The following is an 18985-nucleotide window of genomic DNA, read 5'->3' on the forward strand; positions in this document are numbered from 1 at the left end:
AAAATATTTGCCTAGTTCACAAGGGGCAAGGATTAATTAATGACCATAAAGCACTGAGTGCAACTGGATTGGAACTAAAAGCCATTACTGCCCTTCATTAGTATAACTCAGGAAAGCACACATCAGGTAACCTCCCTAGGGCAGCAGCTGCCAAGCAACTACTTAGCATACAAAAACCACATGAAGTAACCACTCGGTATGTCTGATCACTCCGCCTGCTGAAAATAAACTGGATTTGTTGGTTCCACTGTACACAGCCATCAAGGTCCAATTTTATGCACACAGCCTGCAAATACTCACAACACAGACTCACTTGCAGAAGTCTGATACAAAACACGCTGTATTTTCTGCTTACATGCTAAGTATGTATCTCTATCTCTACACAGAGATGCGCTCAACAGTTGTTGTATAAGGCAACACAGTGCACATCCTCCATGTGATGTACATGCGCATACTTTTGCCAAGAAATCCTGAAAGAGGGAGAAGTTCTATGTAACAGTCCCCCATTCTGTATTACACAGCCACACCCATGGTTAAGTCAGATCCTAAATCCACATTAGGGCTGTTCATCAAAACAATTGCCTGTCTCAACACTCAGCTTACATTTTGCAAGCCCTAAAGCACAGTTCTTTGAAAGGATGTCACCCCAAGTCCACTCTGGATGACTGTAGGATATTATTTTAATTGCTTTCGACAGCTTTACAGCCAATACTTAAGTGATCTTTAAAGTATAATATCTTCATTTATCATTTCAGTTTTGGGGAGCCTGATGAATATTAAGATTTCATTCAAATGGAGCATGCATTACCTAGGAAAAATGTGCACACACTTTCAAAAGGGAACAAGGAGTAAGGTATAAATTTATATATATAAATAATATAATTCGTATATCTATATTATAATTTGTATATATTTCTCCTGCTGGAGAAATAAGCACAAGCAAAGATATCAAAGTAGTCCATAATTTAACTAGTAGGAATAATCATAAAGAAGTTTTCTTGTCCTCTGGCTGCCTGACCTATCACAGGAAAGCAATGAAGATAACGGATTTCAAACAGTAAGCAAAAAGAAAAAAAACAACTCCACAGATCAACAGTACTGTGCTGAAAGTTACAACACCTCTAACAGCTTCCCAGACACATAATTAAGCCAGGAAAATAGCAATTTACTAAATTACAGGTTAAAGGCAATTTAAAGATTGTTCTGGTAATTTCAATCTAGACTAAAATTTGTTTTCTATCGTTCTTCAACATGAATGTGTTTGGGGTTTTTGTATGGTTTTGCTCTTACTATTTCTATATATATATATATAGATATAGTATATATAGTATATACTATACCTATATAGTATCTATATATCTACTATATATAGATATAATATATATATAGTATCTACTATATATACTATATATAGATATATAGATAGATAGATAGTATATAGATATAGTATATATAGTATATACTATATCTATAGTATATACTATATCTATATATATATATAGAAATAGTAAGAGCAAAACCATACATACATACATATATATATATATATATATAGATAGATTTATTTTTTTTTTAATATTTGAACATCTTAACTGGGGACAGGGGGAGCTGAATCATATCCTTGAACAGCTTTGAAAATAAACCATCAGAAACAAAGCTATCTTTATTTGTATTAATGGCTTTAAATTACCTAGATTTTCAGTGTATTTCAACTCTCTGCATAAAGGCAACCCAGACTGACTGCACTAGTATTAAATTGTACAGTAATGATCTATACTTTTCTTTCAACAGACAGCTTTCAACTGTCCTTCCCACTGCCTTCCTCAGAGTCACACCCCACTGCCACATTCAAAAGTGTAACTTTCATAACCATACATAAATCGTCAACCTCCAGCAGAGGTTCCACACTTCTGCCACATTTCCAGTGTCAGCTTCAACACAAAATGAGTGAAATCTTACACATTAAAAAGCAGGTTTCATATAAACAGAAATAAAGAGAATCATTCACTCAACCATGTACCGATGGAACACATACAATGTTTACTGTCTGGCAGTTGAGACTGAGTACACAGTTCAGCTCCTGGCCCTTAACCTGGGCTCTGATGGACAACGACGAGCTTCAAAGAACCTTACTGACCTGTGTGCCCCAAGCAACCAGTGTCACATCGCTGCCTTGTCGCAGCACCTCAGCTTGAGACAGAGGAATGTTGTAGGGCTCCACAGGAACTTGTTCCACTGAAAAAATAGAAGACTAAGTGAACAATAAGCATTAGATTCTTTTACTAGTCAGTACTATCCCATAAAAACATACACTGAACTTTTTCCTTAACAGTAATGCTACTTAAAACAATAGACCAAATCACATTAAGAATTATCCTTTATGTCAGAGGTTTAGCTACAATTAAAAATATTTTGATTATAATGTATTGAATGCATTCAATGTAATGTTTCATTTATCTTGTGTAGCACACAAAAAGATAAACAAATACACCACTGTAGCAATAGATCCTGCTGTTCACCGAGTCAGTGATACTAGCATCAGATTTGGAAACAGACTTTGCCTTAATGGTTTAAATGGTTTAAAATCTCAAGCGAAGACTGCAGTTGATTTGAATAAACATCAACACAGCCTTGAAATCACACTCCAATATTCAGAGCACCCTCCTGCTATCTACCAAGAATGACACTCCACAGTTCACCAGTGAAGTGGTAGGAAAAACAGCTTTCAGAATCTGCACAGAAACAGTCACAGGAACTTTTGATGATAGTAGTTTTAAGTGACTCAAATACACAGAATCATAGAAGTGCTCAGGTTGGAAGAGATCATAAAGATCATCGAGTTCAACCACAACCTAACCATACTACCCTGACTCCAAAAACCCCCTGTTAAGTCATTCCCTGAGCACCACATCCAAACGGTTTTTAAACACATCCAGAGATGGTGACTCAATCACCTCCCTGAGGAGAAAAAGCATCTTGCCTTCACTGTAACTCTGAAGATGGTTCCATTCAAATTAGTACCCATTTAACAATTTTTAGATGGAAACATCTTAGGAAAAATTAAGCATCTTATGTTTTCTCTCATTCTTACAGCAGACCCGATGCAAGTAGTTCTTTCCTGGCTTGTACATTAGGAACATATCTATTTTTAATAAATCAAGTAGTGAATACCTGAATAGTTTTCTAAATTATACTTTTTTTTTCCCAGACCAGAGATGGTATACAAACACCAAGTGCTACAGAGTCACACAGTGGCTGAGGTAGGAAGCAAGCTCCAGGGATCACCTTGTCCAAGCCCTGTGCTCACAGCCCTCTCTCACCACAAGCGCGTTGTTCAGGGTCAGTAGGGCTTCCAGCCTCTCCACAACTTCTCTGAGCAATCTGTTCCCGTGTTTGGCTGCACTTGAAGTAAAAATGTTTTTTCCTATTTTTACGTCACATATACCTCAACGTGAACAGGGACAGAGTAGAAATATGTATCAATTTAATTTCTTTCTCGCTTAAGACACAATAGGAACCTCATTCAGCATAATTTGTCCACTCAGCAAAGGAAAGGAAAAAAAAAATCAGTTTTAAACAAAGTGCTTTTTAACACAGCACAAAAATCAGATCTGTTTAGTGACAATTATTCTTAATGCATTAAATTATCAGTGTCTTCCTGAAATAATTTCTTTAAATAACAAAGGACTAGAGGGGAAAGGCACAGACAGGCCTGCTGACCGACAGTAAAAAACAAACCAGACTGCTCCAGATTTTGCATATTATAAAAACCTCAGGAAAGACAGGCAAGCAAATGAAAGCATGTTACATTACATTATTGTATCTTTCATGGGATTGCCATCTACATGAAGCCTGGAGAAGAAGAACCCTATAAAGATACCGCAGGACATTCAATCATAAGCTCAGGCAACTGACATGAATACAGTTTGGAAGACAGGTGGATGGACCAGCAGAAGACCTGGATACACACACGATAGAAAAAGAGCTCCTCTGTGTAATCATTTCAGCCATTTGAGAATTTAAGTGCAGTATACAATTACAAGTTACAATTATCTGATTTCTCATTATAGCTAAACCATTCTTGATACTTAAATGCTTGTCAAAAAAACAACTATAAGGGAAGTCTAGATTTGACAGGATTTTATTCAAATGCCTTTACAAATCTCCTCCTTCCACTAACAGTCATATAAAACAGCACATGAAACTATCCTGTGCATTTTCTTGCATAACAATTAACAGAACCAGGACAACAATGTTTATACGCAGAGCACTCCATTCATCTATTACTGGATTTATAAATATTTTAAATCGGGTATTTCAAAACCAGATTTCAAGTAAAGCAATTAACAAAAAGTAGTAATCAGACAAAAAAAGGACCATCACAGCCTCTTAAGAGGCTGCACCATCTGTTGCATTTTTTTTTTTTTAAAGAGCAGTCTGAAGTGCAGAAAGAAAACATATGTTTTCTAATCTTCCTGTCTTGTCTCTATAACAACCACTGATGCAAGTCGTATTTATTTCTACACCACCAATGTCATATATGGTACAACGAAATGAAACTGAAAAGGTCAAAAAACATCAGAGTGGGTTCTCCACAAGATGCCTAAACCTGATAATGTCAAGGTGACTCATCTCCTTTGATTCATAATCATTACGTGCTCTTGACACTACACACACAGTCTGATAACCACTTATTTATAAATCAGAGCCCCCTTTTTCTTTTTCTTTTTTTTGTTTTTTGTTTTTTAATTCAGATATTTTCTCAACATCTCTGACATTTAGGGGGATGTCACCATGGCACTTGTAATAATGTTATAACTTCATAAGTTAACCAGCAACAGAATTCTCTCTGTAGATGCGTGCTTCTGTATTTAACTTTGGACTTTTTCTCAGAAATGTTTGCATCTATTTGCTTCTAATTTTATCAAAGGTACATGAATGTGTGTAAAAACTTCTGCTCCCATTAAGAGTAGCTGAATAAGGACTTTTCCAATGAAAAAGGGAGTAGATCAAGACAAGGAGGAAAGCCATAAGGGACATCCAAGGGATAAATGTGATCAACAGCAAAATGAAAGAGGTCAGTCACAACTGGCCTTGTCACATGGTGGCACTACAAATTCCAGCCTAGATCACTAAACTGACATTCTTAAAAATCTAAGGGAATTTCTCTAGAAATCAGACCGTGAGATTACAGGGCAACATCCTCAGTAAGTTCTTTCAGAAATTACTGAAGTCTTGTAACAACACGCTGGTTACACACCAACATATAAACCCCACTAACCACTATTTCAGCACATCTTGACTCAAGATTTCGATCACATGGCTCATCTGTGTTCACTAGAAGACCAAGCAATTGTTTCATAGGTCAATTTCTCATACGTGAAAAACCCACTGTACTCTCAATACTTGTGTGATATTTTTAATGTGCAGTCACTCGTTCCAATATGAAAGTAAACATTTTATTAACACTTCAGTCTGCAGCTGAGAATTTTACATACTAAAAACAGAGAAGGAAAGTGCTGTTTTGAAGATATTTGTTTCACTATTCAAGAATAGCTGGTAGACAAAATTATACAACACAGGAATGATGAATGATGATGGCTATTGCTCTGCCTATCTCTCCATATGCAATTTTGTTTTTCTACACTCTCTTGTCCAATACAGCTTCACCAGTCCTCAGTAACTAACAACTGCATTGTGACAATTAACACTGATGGTACAACATGCCCTATCATCATCAATTTACTGTGTTATTATGTCATGAAGAACGACCACTCAATACAAGAAAGACATTGAGGCCTTGGAACGTGTCCAGAGAAAGGCAACGAAACTGGTGAGGGGTCTGGAGCACAAATCTTATGAGGAGCAGCTGAGGGAGCTGGGATTGTTCGGTCTGGAAAAAAGGAGGCACAGGGGAGACCTGATTGCACTCTACAACTTCCTGAAGGGAGGCTGTGGTGAGGAGGGGTTTGGCCTCTTCTCCCAGGCAACAAACAGGACCTGAGGAAATGGCAACAAGTTGTACCAGAGGAGATTTAAATTAGGTATAAGGAAAAACTTTTTCTCTCAGAGAGTAGTCAGGCACTGGAATGTCCTGCCCAGGGAGGTGGTGGAGTAGCCGTCCTTGGCAGTATTTAAGAGGCATCTGGATGAGGATCTACGAGATATGGTTTAGTAGCTTGTGGTAGCAATGGTAATGGGAGGACAGTTGGACTAGATGATCTTGTAGGTCCTTTCCAACCTTGTGATTCTATGATGGCTACTAAAACTTAATAAAAAGGTCACTATGACTGAAGCAAAGAAAAATAGTAAAGGCAATAGCATTTCCTGCCAAATAAAATCAGAATTTAAAGGAGCAGATTTTCTACGCTTTTAGAAATGAAGCATTCAAAAGAAATTTAAAATTTCTAACAATGGTGATGTGTAAAATCACCTCCTCTAGAAAAATAAAGACAACTCTAGCAATTTGTTTTAATATTTAGAATTACCAAAAGAATAGCACTTTCACTTCTGTCAGACTTACATTTTCCTATCCCAATAAAGTCTGTAAGGAACTCCATAAATCAACATGCTAACTACAGCCAGTTTATCCTTTGATGACTTAAGGTTTTGTCATTCTACCAAATTCTCACTGTTAACTCTACAGTCTACACTTATACTTAACCAGTATCAGTCTTGTTTGTATTTCCACCATGCAATTTCATGAGACAATGTCTTTTAGCTCTATTTCCTCTTTTTTTCTAAACTCAAGACTATACAAAGCATTCTACTTCCAACATACACTGAACATGAATCTGACTGTAAATATTCATGTTTGTATTCAACTTTTGAAATCTTACCTGGTTTTCAGATTTTCTCTACAAACGTAAGCCCAAACACAGCTAAAGACAAAATGAGTGCAAATCAAGACTTTTGCTACACTATCAATTTCGCTGTAACTAAGGAAATGCATGGGCAAAAATAAGTGTTCCTTTACTGGAAAATACAGCACATCCTTACCTGCAGCTCTATAAAGTATTTTAGGTTCAAAGAATATGCATGGATTTTTATCCTCTATGCATGACAGCAGCAATCCTTTGGCCTGAAGAGGACTCCTTGGAATAACAATCTGTAAAAATATTTTTAATTAGTTTATTTCAAGTACAAATCTCCTACAAGCTTGCTCAACAATACACTGAGTGTAAAAAGAAAGCAATTATTTGCTTTAAATAAAACTCCATAGCTACTGAGTTGTTACAAAGTTCATTAATATCAGTGCTGCGTCACTAACACACATTCCAAGTTTTTAATTTTATTTCATATTTTATTTAATCCATTTTTGAGACTTGAATAGTTTCCTTTTACACCATGATACAAATACTAATTTATTGCCCTCAGGTAATATTAAAACTAAGATTTTAAGAAGAACATTTTGAAGTTGTAAGAATAGAAAAAAGTCTGATTCAACAATCAAAGCGCTACTTTCGTAAAATTAATGAAAAAAAGAAACCAGAAAAAGACACCAGAAAAAGCAGGTGTGTGATCTCAAGTTGTGTAGGTGAACTCCTCATAGGAGGATGGAAGGTCTTCAGACCTGATGCAGTAAATTTTGAAGACTAGAAAAGGAACTTTACTTATGGCAGAAGTTTGAAATCTGGTCATTTTGGAGGCCTCTCCCCCCCCCAAAAAAATAATTATTAGCAAATAAAGAAAACTAAATAAGGTCCCTAGATGTAATCTGAGCACTCCTAAGGAAAAAAAAATACATAACTGCTTTGCCGACAGAAGAGTTAATTTTGGATGGCCTAAGAGAATATTAAAAACAAACAGAAAGTCACCAAATTGTCACAGTTTAAACGAAAACAGAAGCCAAGAGAGCGTACTTTCCTCAGAAACTGAGGAATCAGAATCAGATAAATTACATCCCATGGAACTGAAATCTGACATACACTGGGGGTCAAGAATACTAGTAAACATTTTATCGCTGTGAAGATTCAAAACACAACCTAAATCATCTATCTCATCCAATTAACTTGGTAAGCGAATTTTTTAAGCAAGGGAGAAGCAGTCTATTTAAATTTCAACAAAATATTTGATAACAAGCACAAGAAATTATCAGACTTATGAACGCTAGCAGTGCAGCTCGTTCAGGACCACTTTTAGGACAGACTTTTACCTTACTCATTTATGATGCAAACTCAGAATGCAGAAATGAAAACTATTCAAAAGCTCAGTCACCACCAGTAGAGAGGGTGATATAAAAGATCAGTTCACATTAAAGACAAGACAGACAAAAATCAAAGGAAAACTGAACGATACACAGCGGTAAGTCAGCATTTAGAAAGTATATTTTTGTTAGAAATTTAGAAATCAGCAGTAGACATTCAGAGAAAGATCTGAATGCATTATTTGCTCAACAGATAACTAGGACACAGAGCAGTACAACTTTAAAAGACATCATCACATAGTGAAGGAAGTGCTAGTGTTATTGAAAAAAAATCACTGCTAGAAATTCAGTTGGAATACTTCATGAGTATATTGTTTTGAAAGAAAATGAATCAAAATAGATGCCAAAAAAATATCTCCTTGATTGTTTGATTTGTTTAGTCTAAGAAGAAACAATGACTAAAGGGAAAACAATTGCTCTCTGTACATGAAAGGAAAGATGAGTTGAAGATTCAAGTTAGAAAGAAATTTTGGCTGGAAATGGAAAGAAAACTTCTATTTGCAATGGCAAAGATCCTGCCACACTCTTGCAATTGAATAGAGTCAATACTATAATTTAAGACAGACGGATGCACTAAGACATCTCCTCACACAGGTAGATGACAGAAACACAGATCTAACAGTGTCCTCCTCACTTCAACCAACTTGACTCTTAAGCGCTAACAATTACAGTTTCTCCCCTCAACAACCAAAGTTACACAAACTTTCTTCTGCTAAGGAAATCTGAACCTCACCTTTCACTTACCAAGAACAGCGTTAAAACCTTCAGTCAGTAACCAACTACAGAGCTTAGTAAGAGGGCAGTTCTGCAAACTGTTCTCCTGTGGGACATTTCCTGTCCTCCCCAACCTGTAAATCATGACTTTACTTCCCATGCAAAATATGCACAGATGACAAAGTCTTCACTGAGTTACATTAATGTTCTACTACTAGCATATTCATATGAAATAGAGAGTTTCAATTTCAGTAAAGCAGTAATAACTGTTTTAAACATTAACTGCATTAACGAACAGCTTCGCAGAAAATATCAAAGGTGCAACACTGTTTTCACGCAGATATAAAATTTAAGACAGTCTAAGGTACTCCTCTGTGCATCCAAAATTAATATATGGTTCCATCAATTCCGTAGAATTTCATATGTTCTTTAACTGAGATGGCAGCAATTAACCATAACAATATATTTTAGCACATTACCCAAGGAATTTCTGCTTTGGGTTCCTTTAAGCTCTTCAGCAACCCATAATTCCCTACAGTCCCTAAGGCTTCTTCCAAATCCCAGTGCCCATCACTTTTTCCCAGTAGCACCTGCAAGCCATAAACCAGCATATTTGCACCCATTAATGCATCCTTGCACCTCATCCTTGGTATAGCTAAGATATACAGTTTAAGATATTGACCTGGAAGGGTATTTTCCATACACACATTTATACCGAAAAGAAAAAAAGAAAAAGGAAAAAACAAAAAGAAGAATCAAAGACAAAAAGAAAATAAAATCATTGGGCATAATAAAATAAAATTTTGACCAACTTACTCAGAAGACTAAACTCAGTAGTATTAGACTGCACTGAATTAGAAAGGGTTCTAACCAACACAAAAATCTCAGCACTTAGTTAATCAGTTCAATATGAAGATTTGAGATTGGTAAACAAGGCCAGCAGATAGACCTGGTGTCAGTATCTTAATCATAAAAACTATCTTATTCTTCTACACCATAATAAACTACTCACGTTTTTTGAAAAAAGCTCAAGAAACCTTCAGAATCAATTACCTGACAAGAGACTCTGTAGTTTACCTGTCTGTCTCACTGAATATTTTCAAGTTTAGTATAGGAACACCTCAAAGACCATAAAGAACATCCAAAGATAAAGATATATTCCCCTTTTTCAAGGATCATGAAATGTAAAGCAAATAACAGACAATAAAATGTGAACAATGTAAGCTCTTATTTGTAAGTAGGATAAATGCTTATGGCCTCCCTGTACAAGAGTAATATCTGACACTTCAGTACACCAATTCCATATTAAGGAGTAGTTTAAACAAAAGATAAACAACGAACATGTGTCTTCCACATACAAATACTGTTTTTGTTCAAGTCCATCCCATTAATCAAGCTATGATTCATCCCTTAATGGGTTGGATGTCAGTTAATCCAAACGTACAAGTCCATGGACATTAAGTTTACTCAGAAAAAATGGACTTTACTTAGAATTTACTCAGGAAGCTGGCAAAGAGTGTTTTCTTAATCTGAGATGACCAGATCCCCGCACTCCATCTTCACTAAGAACCATATCCATCTAAACGCCAAGAATCTTTACTTTCAAGAAATGCCACTTTTCACACAGAAAGCTTGCCCCGAGGTATCATTCACATAATCATAGTACAGTCGAGGTTGCAAGGGCCCTCTGGATCCACCTGGCACAGTCCCTGCTCAAACCCAAAGCAGGTTGTCCAGGATCACTTTAACATAGCTTTTGAATATCCCCAAGGAAGGAGACTCTGCAACCTCTCTAGGCAACCAGGACTCAGTCACCTGCACAGTTAAATAAGTGCTTCCTGGTGTTTCAGATTGAACCTCCTGTGTTTCAGTGTGCAACTAATGGCTCTTGTTTTTTCACTGTCATTTATACACATGAATTTTATAAATCACTTAAGGACACATGTAGGAAAAAGAAGGAAAGCACTACTCATTAGTTTTTAATTTCTGTAGTAAGTTGGGGACACTGAACAAATGTTAAATGTATGCTTTTAGTGCAAAAAGCAAACACAATGCTATACTTGCTAAAGGTTGTTTCAATTATGACGATAAATTCTCCAACTCTTAACACAGTTTAAGCTTTATTAATGGAAAGCTTCTAACAGAGTTCTTAATTAGCATATTCAGATGTTCTGCTGTGTGTGTTGACTTCCATCCTCCCTTCCCTGCCTGCACTCAGACTCATTAGTCTGATTAGTCAGGTTCACTCACAATCAATCTTTGTAACATAAGAATTACTGTACCTTTATTCCTGGACAATGAGCAAAAAAAGCTTCTGGACTTTGAGAGTGATACAGCGCACCATGTCCCACACAACCCCAGGGGGCTCTGATGGTGAGGTTTCCACAGTTAAACAGATCTCCAGAGCGGTAACGATACTTTGCTGCTTCATTAACAATCTGGTGAAAAAAGAAAAAGTAATATCCAGTCCAACACCTCTAGTTACATATGATTAAACCTCTACAATACACAAGATGCACCTATATCATCTACTCCATGCATAGAATTCAGAGGACCAAACTAGATGCAAAAGAGTCCCACAAGTCTATTGAAAGGTAAATATTTTCCAAGGCAAGTGAGTTGGTAGTATAGTGGGTTCAAGTTAAGCACTCAGTTGTCAAGAGTAGTCATATAGCCCAGTTGTTTCCCCATTCCCAGAAGACAGTCAGTCAGTCAGCTCAGTTCAAATTCGCAGTTTATCCTGTTGACAAATGGTTGGCCTGCAATCACACAAAGAAGTAAGAGATGGTGTTGGGACGACAGCTGGGGAATCTAACGCAGTTTAAGCTAATTTACATTATTTAATCAGCATTCAACCTGGAACTGGTACCTTCCTGTTTACATAGTGCATGCATAAATATTAGTATTACAGCTGTGGCTATTTTTGCACAAAGCATATATTCAGACCAAGTATTAACCCTAACAAAAGAATATTTAAAGCAAATTCATAAAACTTCTTTTTTTACTTCATTCAAAATTATTGGTACTAACCTGATCAAATGCTGGAAAAATGTAATCTGCAAATTGAATTTCTGCAATAGCCGTAGCACCTGCAACAGCAACTCCAATACCAAATCCAACAATTCCTTGCTCACACAAGGGGGTATTGAAAACTCTATCTTTGCCTGTAAAACAAGAACAATTCCTTTAACACGCCAGTTGTAAGTGGATAACCTAGCCCCAGAAATACTCAAGTTAAATTGTTTGCAATTAAGCATATTGGTCTTTAGATAGGCTTTTTATGTGTATCAATCATAAACACCCATTACAGATACGGATACCTGCAGTCATTCAAAGGAAGACAAGGGTTAGAGTTAGATGTAAGATAAGAACAGTTTAAGTAATTTACAATATTCTTATTAGCACTTCGAGGAAAATAAGTTGTTCCAATGATATGCAGACGAACACGTGTAGTCATGTTTATATAGGAGGAATAAAGAATACTTGCAAACATCAAGAAAGTTACAACAGAGAAAAAATATTGTTACTTCAAGTGTTTTTTTTTTTTTCCCAGACAATCAAAATCATCTGTCCATCCTCAAACATACATGGCCCTGAGCACACCATCTGTCCCCAGTATGCTGTCTTTTCCCTCCACTCCCCATAAGCAGATCCCAGTCTAATCAGTCTTTTTAAAGTAAGACTGCATTTCCTAAAGAATCTGGTTCATCAGTAGGAATCACAGAATCGTAGAATTATGGAGTCATAGAATTGCTCAGGTTGGAAGAGACCTTAAAGATCATCAAGTCCAACCACAACCTAACCAAACTACCCTGATTCTAGCAACCCCCCGCTAAATCATGTCCCTGGGCACATCCAAAAGACTTTAAACGCATTCAGAGATGGTGACTCAACCACCTCCCTGGGGAGCCTATTCCAGTGCTTAACAACCCTTTCTGTAAAGAAGTGTTTCCTGATATCCAACCTAAACCTCTGCTGGTGCAACTTGAGGCCATTTCCCCTCGTCCTGTCACTTGTCACCAGTGAGAAGAGACCAACCTCACTCTCGCTGTAAGCACCTTTCAGATATTGGAAGAGAGCAATAAGGTCTCCCCTCAGCCTCCTTTTCCCCAGACTAAACAGCCCCAGTTCCTTCAGTCTCTCCTCATAGGGCATACTCTCCAAGCCCTTCAGTAGCCTCGTTGCCCTTCTTTGGACCTGCTCCAGTACCTCCATGTCCTTTCTGTACTGAGGTGCCCAAAACTGAACACAGTACTCGAGGAGAGGCCTCACCAGTGCTGAGTACAGGGGCTCACCACACCGCACCATTCCTGATACAAGCCAGGATGCCATTGTCCTTCTTGGCCACAGTGCTAGCTCATATTCAGCTGACTGTCCATCAGTACACCAAGGTTCCTTTCCATCAGGCAACTTTCCAGCCACTCCTCCCCAAGCCTGTAGGGTTGCCTGGGGTTGCTGTGACCAAAATGCAGGACCCAACATTTGGCCCTATTGAAACTCTGGCCCATCCGTCCCCTCTATCCAGGTCCCTCTGTAGTGCCTTTCTCACCTCTGGCAGCTCAAAACTCCCTCCCAGCTTGGTGTTAGAAAAAAAGCTGTTCTTGGTGTTAAAGGCAAAAGACTGGAAAACAAGTATTCTGGGTTTTGTAACATTCTCATGCAAGTGCAAAATGGTCATTTTAACTGACATTTCTGTGTCACAGTAATTTCATATTCCAAATATATTTTGATATGATAAGTAATTACAAAATTGTTCAATCCATGAAAATAAAAATGAGGGGAGGGAGACGAAACACTTACAATTTCTTCTATAAGATATATGCGCAATATTTGCCAGTAGTGTTTTGAGTTTCACACTTCAAGAGTTGTTTTGGTTTGCTTTTCAACAGATCAGGCATCAGGTTTTGGCTCTCCCTCCCTCTGCTCTCCTCCTCTCACACCTCCTCAAGAACATTTCTATGACACAACTCATTTAAGGCAAGGAAAGGAATGCCAGCCAAGGATACTAAACTGTTAGTGGTGTCAGTGAGGCTATGTAAGTCATCACAACTCTGAATGCCTAGCACAATTGCAGGACATGTTACAGTTTCACAGGCAAGACAGGAGAAATCTTTTCAAGCACCTTAAAAAAGTTTTTTTTGGAGGGAAGCATTGTTTTCTGAACTTTCACGACTTCTACTCATTCCTTAAAAATGACTGTTTATACCAAATCCCTGTGACCTACAGTACTTTCACGATATGAGCACACTGGGCCACTTTTTGTTTAGAAATTAATTTCCAAGAAACTTCAAGCTTTCATTTCTTAGGACTTAGAAGTATTGCCGTTCCTGGGAGACACAAGAATGTTACCACAGCTAAATCAGCAATTAAGACTGAATTCCAGATTAACAAAATCATTGCATAGCTTTTGAAATAAGTTCCTTGTTGTCAATATGCCAAATATTCATTGAATATTATCCTGATCAACTCTTGAATCACATCACCCTGCAGATCTCAGAACATTTTGCAAGTACAAAGATCAACTAGCTCTCATTTCCAAAATATATGAGCAAACTGACCCAAGTAATTTCCAGATGTGGGTCAACTGTACTTTGTTTCACACGCCCTGCAAAAACAAAATAATCCTTACTGGTACCATGTTTAAAAGTTCTTCAGACCAAAAATGATGCAGAAAGTCAGAATGGCAGTAACTTCATAGCTGTAACTTCATAGCCCAGCATAGTTGCTGGGCATTTAACTTACCAGTGTGCCTCAGTAAAACACCAAGCCTGCATCTTTCTATTCTTCCTTTACATGTACTACCAGCATCACTACATAAAAATAGCTCCAAACCCAAAAGGTTCCCATAAAAAGACTGTGAAATCAAGACATGGAAAAGATCTTTATAAAAACGTTGTTTGTTTTTACTGTCCTTGCAATGAAGTTATACTAACTTCAGACAGGTATCAATCATTCATTGGCTTTATTCGCCAAGAAATTTACCAAGAAAAATTGGTTTGAAAAGCTTCAAACAGGAATTATGTCTTCCCTTAGAAACTGACAAATGGGGACAGTTTAAGTCACATCAGTACTCTCCTTTTCACATGCAGAAAAAGGAATTTTGGCCCTAAGGGCTATTTAGCCGAATGCAGAATCAGTAGATCAGTGAACTAATCCATAGGACAGAGAAAGAAAGAAATGCCATGGAAAGATTAAAGAAACCCTATAATGGGTTATAAAGGATGATTTTTAAACTAGAGCAACCACATGCTGCTGTCCCTGACTCCAGAGGACAGCTGTATGCATCCCCCGGGGGCTCCCTCTGCTGAGGGGCACCACAGCCTTCCCCTTACTCCTAATGTCCACAGGCCTCAGCCGCAGGTGTCAGTACCACCAGTAGCAGCCTGAGCAATCCAAGTCTCCATTTAGCACCTGTACTTTTATTTTTCAGGGCCTATAGCCAGTATAATCTAGTGAACAGCCAGCTTTCTTCAGCCAAAAGAATTTTTAGCCGGGAAAAAGGAACAGAAAGCACCCATGAAAATGTGTGTATCTGTCCCAGGCTTCACCACCACCCGGGCCTGTGAGGAAGCTCTTCTCTTCAATGATGCTTGCAATGTTTGCTTTTCTTAATTTCTTTTTAAATCATTTTCCCTAAAACTTAAAGCACATTAACATCATACTACACGTGTCTGTTTCATAGATTCACAGGCAGTTCAAAGCATTTGACCTCATTTGCTTACACGGTATTCTGAACGTATACAAGCAAATGTATTTTTTAAATTCACCACACTTCATAGGAGCCTGAAAACCAGTAGCTGCATAAGGGAAGGTTAGGGCATGGTTTGCATTTTAATTTGTTTCTCTTAGATGTGCTGTTCCATTTGGTCACAATTCTTCCCTCTCAGGCAGAGCACTGGAAGCCATCTCAGGGGTGTACTACAGACAGAAAGGTAAAACAAGCCAGCAGTGCTTACTGTCACATAAGAAAACAAATGGATAGCTGAGAATTGCCCAGAAACAGTCAAATAATACTAAGCTTACCTGATCTTATTCTTTTAAAAGCAGATTTTTCAGAGTAAGGTGAAATAGTTTTGTTCATTGGTTCTATAAATAATTGTAATATCATTTTGCAAAAAAAAGTTAAATGGACTTGAACAATCTTTGAAATGAGTTTCTGAGTAGTAATTTATAAGAACTTCGAAAATAATTGTGTAATATCATTTTTAGGTAGATGAATTAATTAAAAGCATTTTAGAATGACAACACTAACATTCCCCTCTGTGATTCAGACTATAAAAGACACCCTAATGAAACCGCTGAAAAAGTTTTGGGATTAAATTAGAGGCAGCATGATGCTATCAATGGATACAATAAAATAAATGATGTGAGAATCAGGGAAAGAAAACATAAAATATACCATGACATTTATAATATAATCAGTTTGAAGCACCTCATTTGAACTTTCAGAAGTAAAGGTGTAATCCTGAGGTACTACAGCATAAAACAGTAAAGACAGTCAGGTAATTCTCACTATATGAGATTCATAACCTAGGAATTAATTTTAGATGTATAACAATTACAGTGACCTCTCTTTCAATCAAAGCCTGAGGTAGGCCTTTTCTATTCATTAGATGGGAAAACAAGTCTTGGATACGGTTTCATTATAATCTTATTTTACATAAAAGCTAGCCTTTCAGCACAAAAGATACACACGTCATCAGATAAAGCAAATTTCCTGAATGCTAGAAATGTCATGGTATGTTTTTAGCCTCTTGCTTGTATTTACACAATCAGAAAACCATTAATAAAAGGAATACCAAATATTAAACGTAGAAAACTAAAAGCTTATGTATGTTTACATATTTTTCAAAATGTGGAAAGGAAGTCTGTTCTGATGGAGTTATTCATATTATCCTTTGGAAACCATTCACTCAGCTGAACTTTAACTCAAGACTAATAATCCAGAGATATTCTATCTTTCCATACATTTCCCAAAACATGCCTTTCACGTCAGCCAAGCAGCTCAAAACAAGCAAGTACAAATTCAGATTTTCACTACGCGTGGAAGGAAGTGACCCTCATGAAGCCTCATGCATCAGTCTCAGGGGAGACACTCCACTGCTGCCCACTTTCATGCAGCCTGCCCAGCTTTCTCAGCATCCCTGCCTTCAGCCATCTGAACAAGCTGGCGCTCTTCTCCATGCAATGAGTTAAACAGGTGACACATGGGGCTACGTGGAAAATGGATGATTCTCCTTATGTCTCCACTCAGGAATTCAGAAAGAGGGTTAGATGCATGTTAAGAAAGGGAATAAATACACTGCCTAGTAAGGTAAATCCGAAAAGATTAAAAACTGAAGAAAAAGGTAGCAGCTGATTAAATGTTATTTTTTTATACAGTTCTTTCATCCCACTGTGAACTGCTTTTACTTGAATAAAACAAGATTGGTCTCTGACATTTTCTGAGCAAAAAGAACCTCACCAGTGCTCAAACTGTCACTGACACTGACACTGCCTAAGGGGCAATGGATTTAACTCAGTCTTACAACCATTTCCTGCTCCAAAAGGAAAAGCTTCATAGCAACCTAACAGAACACATGTTTACAGGCATATGTAGTCGATTATTATGCATTAATGTTTTGGCCTGCTTCTTCTTTATTTATTCCAAGCTGTCAGGAAAAAAGTATTTCAGCTTTCAATATCTGCAGTGAGTGAAACATGTTTCTGTTTTAATTTATCTCCAAAAATGAGTTGTTCAAACAATATGAAATCTTCTATATACTAACATATGACGCAAGGCTCCAACTCTGGGGCCTTTTACTCTGTAAGAGCATATGTTCAAATATTTGAGTGGTTTGTGTAGTACTGGTTTGTTTCTTAAGGACACTTTTCTTTTGGGTATTTCTACATCACTCTTGTCAAAAAGGCATCTTAAAGAAAAAGAAAACATTAATACTGGGTTGTTTTAATAATAAAATTATTAGCATTCTCTCTAAGCAACATTTTATTTGCCCTGTGATCTCAGTAGCTTCCATTAACAATCTCCATTAGAAGTCAAAAAGAAGAGTCCAACAAGCTAAATATATTCTAAAGCTAAATATATATCCCACAACTCAGGATGAATGTAAAATTCATGTGAATTTTGATTAACTAGCAGGCAGTCCCATGACAGTATTCCAGCTCTTCCCTTAAACCAACAAGTGATGACATGGTATCTAGATACAACTAAGACAAAAATAGACATTTAAGAAAACTACAAGGAACAGAAATCCAGGTGAGAAAGGAGACTCGCATGCACTGAACTACGTTTTCTGCTCCCTCTTCTGTTTCTGCAGAATCTGATATAACACTACTTTGCAACTAAGGATCCCAACATCTTCCATATGAAAGCTTTACAACAGTGAAATGACTGGTAAGTCTTCCTGCTTGGTTTCACTTGTTTCAAAGGATTCTCAGAAAAGATTCAATTAGGAAAAATAAATAAATAAACCTATACTTCTGAAGCGCCGATCACCACAGTGTTGCCCGAAGGAAAGGACACCTACCCTGACAGGTAGCTGTGAAGAACAGGAATTCCTCACAGGTTTATCCAGACTTCTTCTGTTCCACTGACACAACCAACACTTAGGAAGAGTAGTTCAGGTAAACTGGAAATTATAAGAAGGAAAAATACCCCTTCAGCTGCTATGTCTTCCCTGGTTACCATTTCTGAGGCATTCATACATATGAACAGACCTGAATACGTGAAGTAGAAACAGCTCCAAGCATTCTCAACATGGTGCCCCCTTGCTCAAGGCGGTACATTTTATTCCCAAGTGCTCCATATACTCAAATTATACTTCCACCTCTCCCCTAAGAGTCCCTTAGGAGAAAAGAGTACGTATTTGATTTCCATTTAAACATCATCCTCAAAGAACCTCAATAATATCAGTCAGGAGAATCACTGGAGCACCAAAAAAAAAAAAAAAAAAATGGATGAAGAGCAACCCTCTCCATGACCTTACACTTATAACCTTACACAATTGTTAAATTCTTACAATCTGTGTGGTTAGTGAGTTGCAGGTTTGGAAAGAAAGGATACTT

At 37.3% G+C, this 18985-nt stretch overlaps 1 protein-coding gene across 2 annotated transcripts in view; it reads right to left on the reverse strand.

The window, feature by feature from the left end:
* BCKDHB (branched chain keto acid dehydrogenase E1 subunit beta) overlaps positions 1–18985 on the reverse strand; it is a 112712-nt gene that overhangs the window by 77208 nt on the left and 16519 nt on the right. For both annotated transcript variants that reach the window (NM_204657.2, XM_046938414.1), the window contains exons 4-7: positions 11951–12084; positions 11203–11358; positions 7000–7108; positions 2138–2235 (exon numbers count right to left, since the gene is read on the reverse strand). In NM_204657.2, coding sequence (NP_989988.2) covers positions 2138–2235; positions 7000–7108; positions 11203–11358; positions 11951–12084 — 497 coding nt within the window. The remainder of the gene's footprint in view (positions 1–2137; positions 2236–6999; positions 7109–11202; positions 11359–11950; positions 12085–18985) is intronic.

The sequence above is a fragment of the Gallus gallus genome, chromosome 3 (assembly GCF_016699485.2).
Source record: "Gallus gallus isolate bGalGal1 chromosome 3, bGalGal1.mat.broiler.GRCg7b, whole genome shotgun sequence".
NCBI lineage: Eukaryota > Metazoa > Chordata > Aves > Galliformes > Phasianidae > Gallus > Gallus gallus.